At 42.0% G+C, this 12,541-nt stretch overlaps 1 protein-coding gene across 2 annotated transcripts in view; it reads left to right on the top strand.

Moving 5' to 3' along the window:
• Window positions 1–12,541, top strand: part of SNX2 (sorting nexin 2) — a 162,000-nt gene that overhangs the window by 134,632 nt on the left and 14,827 nt on the right. For both annotated transcript variants that reach the window (XM_033929011.1, XM_033929010.1), the window contains exons 13-14: window positions 4,572–4,652; window positions 4,778–4,849. In XM_033929011.1, the coding sequence (XP_033784902.1) occupies window positions 4,572–4,652; window positions 4,778–4,849 (153 nt within the window). The remainder of the gene's footprint in view (window positions 1–4,571; window positions 4,653–4,777; window positions 4,850–12,541) is intronic.

Here is a 12,541-nt window from a genome sequence, read left to right as displayed (position 1 = left end):
GTTTGTATAAAAGCAGATGTAGAAGATCCCCCAAATACAGTCTCCCCCCAAAAAAAAAAAAAGTATACACCTATAAAATCAGCATTGACTAGAATGTCGTTAAGTGCGATTCTACAAGGTACAAGTACCTTTTATAGAATCACTCTTGGCGCCTTTGCATTGCATAACATTTAGGCCAGCTAAAACCATGCCTAAATGCCTGCGCCAAAGTTGTGCATTGGATCAGGCACATTTTATAACACCACACACAACTTTTAGGAACACCGATATTCCACACACTGCAACTGATGCATACTTTTTTTAAAGCATTTTGAGTTGCATGTGTAACTTAATTAGTGCCAGTGTCAGTTACGAGATGTTAACTGATAATTATTGGTACCAGTTAGGCCAATCAATTAAGATGTGCATACTGTAATCTACTGTCAATGTTCGGGAGAACAGGATAGAAATCTAAATAAATAAATGAGCACCGATGTGCATACACCTTAGGCTCCATATACAGAATTTAGGGGTTGGCACATTCTGAAGCCTTGTTAGGGATATAACAAGTGCAGTTGCCCAATAGAGTGAAGCAGCCACCTAAATGTTTACAGCAGTGGGCTTTAAACCAAGGAAGCAAGGTTGAAAATCCTATTGATACTCCTTCTGAACCTAAGTCATAAGAACATAAGAATAGCCTTACTGGGTCAGACCAATGGTCCATCAAGCCCGTTCTCACGGAGGCCAATCCAGGTCCCTAGCACCCGTCCAAAACCCAAGAAGTAGCAAAATTCCATGATACCAATCCAGTGCAAGCAGTGGCTTCCTCCATGTCTTTCTCAATAGCAGAATATAGACTTTTCCTCCAGGAAATTGTCCAAACCTTTTTTAAAACCAGCTAAACTATCTGCTCTTACCACAACCTCTGGCAATGCATTCCAGAGCTTAACTATTCTCTGAGTGAAAATCATTTCCTCCTATTGGTTTTAAAAGTATTTCCCTGTAACTTCGAGTGTCCCCCTAGTCTTTGTAATTTTTGATGGAGTGAAAAATCGATCCACATGTACCCGTTCTACTCCACTCAGGATTTTGTAGACTTCAATCATATCTCCACTCAGCTGTCTGTTTTCCAAGCTGAAGAGCCCTACTCTTTTTAGTCTTCCCTTATACAAGAGGAGTTCCATCCCCTTTATCATCTTGGTTGCTTTTCTTTGAATCTTTTCTAGTGCCGCTATAACTTTCTTGAGATGATGAGATCAGAACTGAACGCAATACTCAGGATGAGGTCACAACATGAAGCGATACATGGGGCATTATAACATTCTTAGTCTTGTTAACCATCCCTTTTTAAATAATTCCTAGCATCCTTTTTGCTTTTTTGGCCGCCGCCACACATTGGGCTGAAGGTTTCATCGTATTGTCTACGATGACACCTGGATCCTTTTCTTGGGCACTAACCCCCAAAGTGGACTCTAGCATCCGGTAACTGTGCTATTTGGGTTATTCTTCCCAATGTGCATCACTTTGCATTTGCCACTTGGATGCCCAGTCTTCCAATTTCGTAAGGTCCGCATGCGTTTTACAACTTTGAACAGTTTAGTGTAATCTGCAAATTTAAACACCTCACTCGCTGTCCCAATTTCCAGATCTTTTATAAATAAGTTAAATAATACCAGTCCCAATACAGATCCCTGCAGCACTCCGCTGTTTATTCCCCTCCACTGAGAAAAATTACCATTTAATCCTACCCTGTGTTTTCTATTCGATGACCAATTCCCTAATCTACAACTGAACTTTGCCACCTATTCCATGATTCCTTAATTTGCTTAGGAGCCTCTCATGAGAAACTTTATCAAAAGCTTTCTGAAAATCTAGATACATTACATCAACCGGCTCACCTTTCTCCACAAGTTTATTTACACCTTCAAGGAAATCAAGTAAATTAGTGAGGCAAGATCTCCCTCAGCTGAACCCATGCTGACTGTCTCATTAAATCAAATTTGTTTGTGTTACACAATTTTATTTTTTATAATTGTTTCCGCCATTTTGCACAGCACTGAAGTCAGGCTTACCAGTCTGTAATTTCCCGGATCTCCCCTGGAACCCTTTAAAAAAAAATTGGCGTAACATTGGCCACCCTCCAATCTTTAGGTACTACTGACAATTTTAGTGATAGGTTACAGATCACTAACAGCAAGTCAGCAATTTCATGTTTGGGTTCTTTAAGTACCCTGGGATGTATATCATCTGGTCCAGGCAATTTATCACTTTTTAACTTGTCAATTTGTTTTAGTACATCTTCCAGATGCACCAAGATTTCTTTCAGTTCCTTTGTATCATCACCCTTGAAAACCATTTCCTGTTCAGGTAGATCTCTTATATCTTTTTCCATAAAGACCGAAGCAAATAATTCATTTACGGCCTCTTTTACAAAGCCACACTAGTGGCTGCCGCCCCGAAGCCCTTTAAATCTCTATGGGCTTTGGGGCCGTTAGCACAGCACAACTGCTAGCGTGGCTTTGTAAAAGAGGCCGATAGTCTCTCCACTATGGCCTTATCCTCCCTGAGCACCCCTTTTGCTTCTTGATGATCCAACGGTCCCATAGATTCCCTCACAGGTTTTCTGCTTCTGATGTACCTAAAAAAAATTTAGTTTTGCCTTTTTTTCAAGTTTCTCTTCATATTCTTTCTTAGCTTTCTTCATCGGTGATTTGCATCTGATTTGCCAATGCTTGTATCTCTTCTTATTTTCTTTATACAAATCCTTTTTCCATTCTTTAAAGAATTTGGGGTTGGTTTTTTTTTTTTGCTCTAATAGCCTCTTTCATTGTCACCTTTTAACCGTGCCGGCTCTTGTTTCCTCTTCTTTCCATCTTTGCTGATACATGGAATACATCTGTCCTGGGCTTCCACAATGGTATTTTTAAATAGCATCCACTCCTGGTTTACAGTCCTAACCTTTGCAACTGATCCTTTTAGCTTCTTTTTAACCATTTTCTTCATTTTATCATAGTCTCCCTTTCGAAAATTAAACGCCTCTACAGCATATTTCTTTTGCGATGTCACTCCCGGTATTAGCTCAAATTTGATCACGTTATGATCACTGTTTCCCAACAGACCCAACACAGTTAACTCCTGTACTATTCTTTGCATTCCACTAAGGACCAAATCTAAAATTGCTCACCTTCTTGTCAGTTCCAAGAAGGAGTCATTTGTGACGTCTAGGAGTTTTACCTCCCTAGCACTCCCCGTTGTAACATTTAAACAGTCAATGTTGGGGTAATTCAAATCACAATATCAAATTTGGGTGAAGCAGAAAAATCAAAACTATAACAATCCCTACTCCAAACTAAGGGACGAGCAGGAGGTTTTCTAGTGGTCACATAGAATTCATTAAGCAGGCCAATCAAGCCAGAAAAAACAAAAAAAGTGGAAAAAAACCCCTCAGTCTTCTTATGGTTAAAAAAAACTCCATTTCAAAAAAATGCATAACTCCGCACCCCCCTTTATTTTCTTTTTTTTTTTTTTTTTTATAGTATATGGAGATATCAATGCAACCGACAATACAGTGTCTCAGTGAATTCAAAAAATTAGGTGTCACAAAACATAGGAAGCAACTCCATTCATGGTTTTGTCACCTAATTTTTTGAATTCATTGAGAGACTGTATTGTCTGTTGCATTGATATCCCCTCATACTATAAAAGAAAAGAAAAAAAGGGGAGTGAGTTATGCACTGTTTTGAAGTTGAGTTTTTTTTTAACCATATGAGGACTAACTGAGGTGTTTTTCTCCACTTTTTTTTTGTTTGATTGGCCTGCTTAATTAATTCTATGTGACCACTAGGAAGCCTCCTGCTCATCGCTTAGTTTGGAACAGGGTTTGTAATTGAAATCACCCATTATTATACTGTTTCCCAATTCTCTAATAGCTGTATTGTTAGTTATGGTCTGATGAGCTTGAAGAGGCACTGAGCCCTTGATCAACTAGTCATCTAGATAGGAGAAGACATGGAAGCCGCAAGAGGGGAGGCATGCGTTCACCACCACTAAGCATTTTGTAAATACTCTGGGTGCTGATGCTAATCAAGTGTTTCAAATAACTTCAAATTCTCTTCACATTAGGTTCCTTGAAACCATAAATGATTTCTTAAGTAAAATGACAGACTAATAACCTTCTCCATACTTGGTTCCTGAGAGAGCATGAGGAGAGAACATGATGGGCATTATGTTTTACCCTTGACTATGCTCTCTACCAGGTTTAACTAAGATGGTATTTACTTTTAGCTCTGTCCTGTTATGTTTGGAACTTTTCAGAGAGGTTCCTAATGTGCAGTTGGGTTTTATGGAGGTCACTATGCTGCTAAATGGTTTTCCAAGACATATTCCCCTCCCTCCTTCCTCCTACATAAGCACAAACCTAAGCAGAATTATGCTTCAACTTTGGATCTTTACTTGGCAAGATGACAACTAAGTCACCCCCCATCTTATTTTCTCAGTGCTGAGCAAAATTCAATTTAAACTAATTCTGTTTTTCGTTAGCATGCAAAATTGTTTGAATGAAAATTTTAGCTATTCATGTTTTTCTTTCTTAGTGGGAAGCAAAGGTTCAGCAAGGAGAGAGAGACTTTATACAGATCTCCAAAACTATACGCAAGGAAGTTGGAAGATTTGAGGTACATATGATGTGTTAGCACATTCCATGAGAAACACATCCCCTCTAATTGTGGTTTAATGGTAATTGAGCTTGCCAAGCTGAATTGTCATTCCTTAAAAGTAAATCTGCTTTTTTTTTTCACAGAGAGAACGAGTGAAGGACTTTAAAACTGTTATAATTAAGTACTTAGAATCATTAGTGCATACACAACAACAGGTGAGTCATGTTGGTATTTGAAGACTTGGCTTCTTTATATAGGTGCCATTGATTTGATATGTATATGTGCTAATTGTAGGGTAGAATATTTTTGAGAGCTGGAGCCTTAAACTGTTAGTGGTTAAAATGTATTTTGTAGGCAGATTTGTGTACAAGAATGATGTTGAAGGACTCGGCTTATTCATAGTTAAGGCTCCCATTTCTTAGTTTTACAGATAGAATTGAACCCCCTAATATTTTAAACACCACAGTCAGCACTGGATTTAAATGCTGACCACAGCATTTAAATCTAAACTTCCAGTGGCCAATGCTGAATATCTGGGTACTGCCAATGTTCAGTTCCAGTGCTCAGAAAATCATTTGGTAAGTTAGGACATCTATTTATTATTCTTTTTTTTTTTTTTTTAACTTGAAATCTTTATTAAAAGTTTTGTGTTATACAAGCAAAAGGTGGATACCAAAGCTCAATCATCCCATAGTATGTAATCAAACAAAAAAAAACACAGCAAAATCAGCAGTCGCCATAAAACATAAAGAAAACATCATTGACAGACAGATATCCCCTGCAATGAATCGCAAATCCCCCCACCCCTCCCAAACAAATTGAAGTATTCAATGTGGACAACTCCCTGTTGTTCCTTCAGGCAGTTATCCCCACAACAGCAATCCCCTAATTCCCTTAGCCCCAGTAAACTTAAGTATCAATCTTGTCCATAATAACAGTCCAAGTTCGAATAGATGAAAAATAGTGCCCATGCCGTTTGGCAATGGAAAGTTCCATGGTACACAGTTGAGAAAATTTCAGGGTCCATTCTAACATAGCAGGTGCCTCAGTTCTTTTCCAGTGACTAGCAATTAAACATTTAGCCGCAGCCAGACCCCAACGGCGGAGTTTAGTTTGCCAGGCATGTTCACACACATTATGTAAGCCCAATAAACAATCCATTGGTACCAACGGAAGCACACATTGTAACAATTGGGATAAACAACCAACAACACATTTCCAAAAAATTTGTAAAGGAAAACAATCCCACCATATATGTAAAAATGTGCCCACAGCCCCCCCACACCTCCAACACATTGCTGAAGACCCCGGAAACATTTTTTGTAACCTAGCGGGCGTATAATACCACCTGGTAAGCACCTTGTAGGCGTTCTCCTGTATAAGAACACAAGAGGAGGCCTTACCTACTTCAAGACAAAGTTGGTTCCATTCCCTCTCCGAAAAAGAACAACCCAAGTCCCGTTCCCAAACGTCTTTATATTTAGGATGAAAGGCAACCGAGACCCTGAAATATTGATAGAGAACTGAAATGGGTTTGGGCAGACTACGAAGTGTAAGCCACAGGTGTTCCAAAGGAGCCAGGGACTTGATCGATTCCCCAGACCAGCCCTGCGATTGAATAAAATGGCGAGTTTGAGAGTAAGCCAAGAAATCCCCCTGACGCAAATCAGTACTCCGCCGAAAGGCCTCAAAGGATACCAAAATCCCCTTATGGAGGACATCCGAAAATGTCCGGAGCCCTAGACGCTCCCAACGCAAAAAGACCGAGCTCTCCCTACCCGCTGGGAAAAAAGGTTCATCACACAACGCCCCCAAGAGTGAGGGCACCATCCCTGCCCCCCATTTCTTCCGCTTCTCACACCATATCTTCAAAAGATGATTCAAAATAGGATTGCTCAAAGTTCTAAATACCCCTCGCTCTGACCAAGAAGACCAAATGAAGGATCGTAAGACCCGAGTACCCAATAGTTGCTGTTCCAATTGAACTACACGTTTTTGTTCAGCTATGTCCCAGTCCAACAATAGTCTCAACTGCGCCGCCCTATAATACCAGAACAAATTGGGAAGCGCTCGCCCCCCAGACTCCCGAGGCAACCACATACACTGGCGAGAAATCCGGGGCGGTTTCCCCTTCCAAATAAATCTAAAGAATAAGGCATGAAGGTCTTTTAACACCACCGATGGGAGCGGTATAGGCAATGTTTGAAAAAGAAATAGTAAACGAGGTAGAATGTTCATTTTAATAACCGCGATCCGTCCCCACCAAGACAACCACAACCCAGACCACCACTGTAAATCCGCCCTAATCTGTCGAATTATGGGGATGTAATTTAAATTATATAGCTGGGAAATATCTCTAGAAATATAAATCCCCAAGTACTTAAGCGCCCCAGAAGCCCAACGAAATGTAAACTGCCCCGATAATCCCCGTTCATCATCAGCAGTCAAGGTGATTCCCAACAATTCCGACTTATCTGGATTAACAGAAAAACCAGACACCGATCCATATCCAGCAAAAAGGTCTAACAAGGTAGGAAGGGAAATCCCTGGGTCCCGCACATATAACAACACATCATCAGCAAATAACGCGAGCCAGTATTCCTGAGTCCCAATCCATACTCCTCTCAAATCTGGATGCTCACGTATACGGATGGCCAAGGGCTCAATAGACAATGCGAACAAGAGCGGAGAGAGAGGGCAGCCCTGACGTGTCCCCCGTTCAATTGAAAAAAACTCCGTGTAACCCCCATTTACTCTAATGGTCGCCCTCGGAAAGCGGTAGAACGCCCGCACCCATGCCAGGAAGAAATCCCCACACCCCGTCCGCTCCATGACCTGCCATAAAAAATCCCAGCCCACTTGATCAAAAGCTTTCTCCGCATCAACTGCTAAGAGAGCTACTTTATCCAAAGTTTGCTGCGCCTCCCAAATAAGATGCAACGTTCTTCGAATATTGTCACTAACTTGACGGCGCTGAATAAACCCTGACTGATCCATATGAATCAGTTTAGGCAAACACTTCCCCAGCCGAAGTGCCAAAACTTTTGCTAAAATTTTTGCATCGATGTTCAATAGTGAAATGGGCCGACAACTATCAGGATCCCTCCCCGGTTTAAGCAAGATAGAAATACCCGCGTCTCCCATCGATGGTGGCAGCATGTTACCTCACCTCACCCCATTAATAACCCGTACCAATAAAGGAGCTAGAACCACTCGATACTGTTTGTAAAAACTATTGGTATACCCATCTAAACCCGGGGATTTTCCCAATTTCAATCTAGTAATAACCCCTAGTACCTCTCCCAAGGAGACAGGACTATTAAGATATGCTATATCAGAGTCTTCCAGGCGTGGTAATGTCACTTTATCTAAATATGCCGTGATAGATTCCACTTGTACCCCCTCCACTTTCCCATATAGTTTAGTGTAAAAGGAAAGAAAAACCTTCCTAATAGCCCCATCAGTACACTGCAGTTTCCCTTCCTTATCTCTAATCTGTGTAATAGTGGATCGGGCTTGTTTCAATTTAATGTACCGAGCGAGCCGCGAGCCAGCTTTATTACTATATTCATATATCGTTTGGCGCAATCGGAGTCTATAATAGTCAATATCCTCCATCTGTAAAAGGGAAAGCTCATGTCGCACTCTCAAAAGCTGTGCAAATACCTCTGGATCAGGAGAACACTGGTGTTGCCTCCCCAGGGAAATCAAACTCTCCCGAAGGAATAGTGCTCTATGCTCTCGTTGTCGTTTAAGGCGGGCCCCCCATTTAATAAAGACCCCTCGAATCACAGCCTTGAGAGCATCCCACAACATGGAGTCCCCAACCGTGTCATTATCATTGTCATGCAGATAGTTAGTAATAGCCTCCCTCACCTCTCTGTCCACCTCTGTACGCCTTAACAGTGATTCATTAAGCCTCCAAAAGGCCCGATGATGTCCCACATCCCAATTGCCGTCACACGCTATCCAAACAGGTGCATGATCAGAGATATGTATAGCTTCAATTTCAGCTGCCCGTATTCCCCCCCACTGATTACGATGGGTCCAAAGACTATCAATCCTAGCATAGGAACTGTGAACAGATGAATAATGTGTATATGACCTCTGAGTAGGGTGGTGTAAACGCCAGCTATCAATCAAGCCCAGGGAGGACATCAAGGCAAGAAAAGCTTTGCGAGAGGCTCGGGAAAATGGCCGAGGTCCTCCCTGAGAGTGATCAAGTCCCACATCAGGCGTTACATTGAAATCCCCACCCAAATATACTGACCCCCCAACAAAGTTGACCAAATCTTCTTTAAGAGAACCATAAAAGGCCGCTTGACCCCCGTTTGGACCATAAACATTAATCACAGTGATTTGACGGCCCTGCAAAGTGCCCAGAAGAGCTAGACATCGTCCCCCTGAATCTCTATATACCTTCAGAACTGTAAAACCCAGTCCCTTGCGAACAAGAATTGCCAGTCCTCCCACTTTTTTAGCAGACTGTGCACTTTGATGAGTCCATACCTGTTCAAAGTGAGAGGATCTCAATACCCCCACATGTCTGGGCCTCAAATGGGTTTCCTGAAGCATACAGATATCCCATTTCAATCTATTCAATTCACGATACACTATACTCCGTTTACCTGGATTGTTCAGACCATTCACATTCCATGATCCTATAGTTAGAAGTTTACAAGTATTCCCCCCCAAATTCCCCCCACCCCCTCCCCCCCCAGAAACTGACCCCCTCAATGAAGGACCAACCAATCCATAGAAAGTGAAAGTTACCCCAGGTGACTAACCTAAGCTGCTTCCATGAAATCCAAAACAAAACCTAGAATTGTAACAGGTCAAACAACAAAGACTGGCATTAGGAAACAGCAACAAGACTTCACTGCACCGGAGGAGCCCGAGATCGGCGGTTTGCCCCGCCCCCAACAGCCACTTTCTGCCTTTGCAGCCCTCTTAAGGGCTCTGAATTGAAGATCCATCCGTGGAATCCAGCACAGTGAAGGGGAAGGAAGATCGAGGCATCCCCCTTCACTGCACCGGAGGAGCCCGAGATCGGCGGTTTGCCCCGCCCCCAACAGCCACTTTCTGCCTTTGCAGCCCTCTTAAGGGCTCTGAATTGAAGATCCATCCGTGGAATCCAGCACAGTGAAGGGGAAGGAAGATAGAGGCATCCCCCTTCACTGCACCGGAGGAGCCCGAGATCGGCGGTTTGCCCCGCCCCCAACAGCCACTTTCTGCCTTTGCAGCCCTCTTAAGGGCTCTGAATTGAAGATCCATCCGTGGAATCCAGCACAGTGAAGGGGAAGGAAGATCGAGGCATCCCCCTTCACTGCACCGGAGGAGCCCGAGATCGGCGGTTTGCCCCGCCCCCAACAGCCACTTTCTGCCTTTGCAGCCCTCTTAAGGGCTCTGAATTGAAGATCCATCCGTGGAATCCAGCACAGTGAAGGGGAAGGAAGATCGAGGCATCCCCCTTCACTGCACCGGAGGAGCCCGAGATCGGCGGTTTGCCCCGCCCCCAACAGCCACTTTCGACACAGTCCCTCCTTCCTCCACCCCTCAAGCAAGAGAGTTTATCCTGCACTGCTCATTTAGGAGCCTTACTCTCCTCAGCTCATTTGAGTGCTACTTTTTTTTTTTTTTTTTCTCAGCCCACTGCTGGTCGTCGAGGGGGAAGAAGAAAGGAAAGAAAGAAGGGAAGGGAAGAAGAAAAAAAATGGGGCGTGGCCTGATTGCCGCGGTGATTACACATATGGTGTAACGGCTCCTTACACCCGCACCTAGTTTTAAATTAAACCGTGCTATTATATCTTATATTTTTATACAATCGGATAGAACTTGATGCAAAGAACTTTAATTTGTATCTGAAACCGAATATCTCGGAGTTATTGAACTCATCTGCCTAATAAACAAAACAAATCAGATCGCCACAACTGGGGTCCCTGTCGACGCTTGTTGATAAGTGAGCCCTCTTTTAGTGCGCAACAACCCGTCATGCCAGTAAAATCGGCGAAAACGCCGAAACACAAAATTGATTACTCCATGCTCAAAATGGCGACGTCACCAATTCCCACTCCAACCTCGATACACTGGAGTGAATGGGCACAGGAAATTTCAAAAATGGTCACTAAATCCTTGGAAGATAAACTTCATAAATTACAATCAGCAGTTGACTGCATTAATGACCGCTTTGAAACACAGGCTGGCCGTATTACAGCAGTAGAACAGAGGATATCTGAAAATGAGGACGCAGTAATACATGAACGGGAGAGTGTGATTAGTTTACAGACCCAGGTGACAGCACTGACAGAACGTTTAGATGCTCAGGAGAACCGTCAGCGTCGTAATAATATACGAGTAGTGGGGCTACCTGAGCTCCAAGCAGACCAAGACCTCTATCACTTCTTCCAAGTTTGGCTACCAAAGCAACTTGGCCTGGTGACCCCAACGTCTGGTTTTTTATGCGAACGGGCACACCGTTTGGGCCAACGTACAAGTGATAACAACCACCCGCGAACAACGATTGCTAGATACATCAACTGGAAAGAAAAGGAACTTATCATGCAAGCTTTTCGGAAATCTGGCCGGCTTGAATATAAAGGACAAAAATTGCTACTATTCAATGACTACTCTTTACATGTATCCTCCCTTCGTAAGGCGATGACACCACTATGCTCCATACTTCATCATCGAGGAGTGCGATTTGCACTTATATATCCTGCATCCTTACGCATTTGGTATGATGGGAAATCACACACCTTCACAGACACAATAACTGCTCAACAATTTATAGATTCTATACCTGTGACAGTAGCTGGCGGCGCCCTGGCAATGGATCCAACGGTCTAACTCCTCTTATTTTTGCATCTTTTAAACCTACCTTAGATTGATCAATATAGAGATATGACATCCTTCTTGGATAGCTCCAAATTCACTGTCTATTTTGTCTATTCATCTTCTTATAATTCGTAATGAATTGTATATACTATGTCATATATTCTGCTAAATCAAGCACACTAATCTCAAATTTTCTATTATTGAATAGGTGTGGAATTTATTAGTTGTTCCATATGTGTTATTATTCCGTGCTCACAGGATCACATTTAAAATGTTTTAAAATATGTAGAATAGTGTGGTCCATTCTTTTTCTAACCATATACTATGCTGATATTATTAATTTCTTTTCTTTTACTTTCACACTTTTTTTTATCTCTCTTCTTCTTAGACAGGAGTGTCTGCCCGAGCTTACAATTATATCAATTATTTTTCTGGACAGAGGAGATATAATCTATGATTCAACAATATATATCATATATTATGGCTGATTTACATGTTTTTTCCTTTAATGTGAATGGTCTTAACCATCCCATTAAAAGGAAAAAGATAGCTAATTATGTATCCAATAAACATCCTGATATAATTTATTTGCAGGAAACCCACCTCCTGCCCGCTGCTGCCTCGAAATTTCAACTAAAGGGATTTTCAACTCACTTATATTCCCCTGCAACTCATCAAAAGAAAAATGGTGTGTCAATATTTTTCAATGATAAACTATTTCCCGTTATTCACAATTTTAAAATAGACACTGAAGGAAGATGGTGTCTAGTACATGCTGCGATACACTCAACTAATTTTATTTTTCTTAATATATACGGCCCGGTCAAAGACCACCCAAACTTTTTCAAAGAGCTTCAGCTGGCGATAGTTGAATTTGATACTTGTTCTCTGATATTGGGAGGGGACTTTAATCAAATTCAAGATCTATATATTGACAGATCTTCTTCTTGTAAACCCTCCAAATCCAAGTCTTTCACAGCTCTTCATGCTTTAAAGGACGCCTTTTCTCTTGTGGATCCTTGGCGCTTGCTCTACCCGAAAGGTAGAGAATACACACATTTTTCACCTCCACA

The sequence above is a fragment of the Geotrypetes seraphini genome, chromosome 1 (genome assembly GCF_902459505.1).
Source record: "Geotrypetes seraphini chromosome 1, aGeoSer1.1, whole genome shotgun sequence".
In the NCBI taxonomy this organism is placed as follows: Eukaryota; Metazoa; Chordata; class Amphibia; order Gymnophiona; family Dermophiidae; genus Geotrypetes; species Geotrypetes seraphini.
The sequence above is the reverse complement of the archived record's forward strand: the minus strand, read 5'-3'. Positions and strand labels throughout refer to the sequence as shown.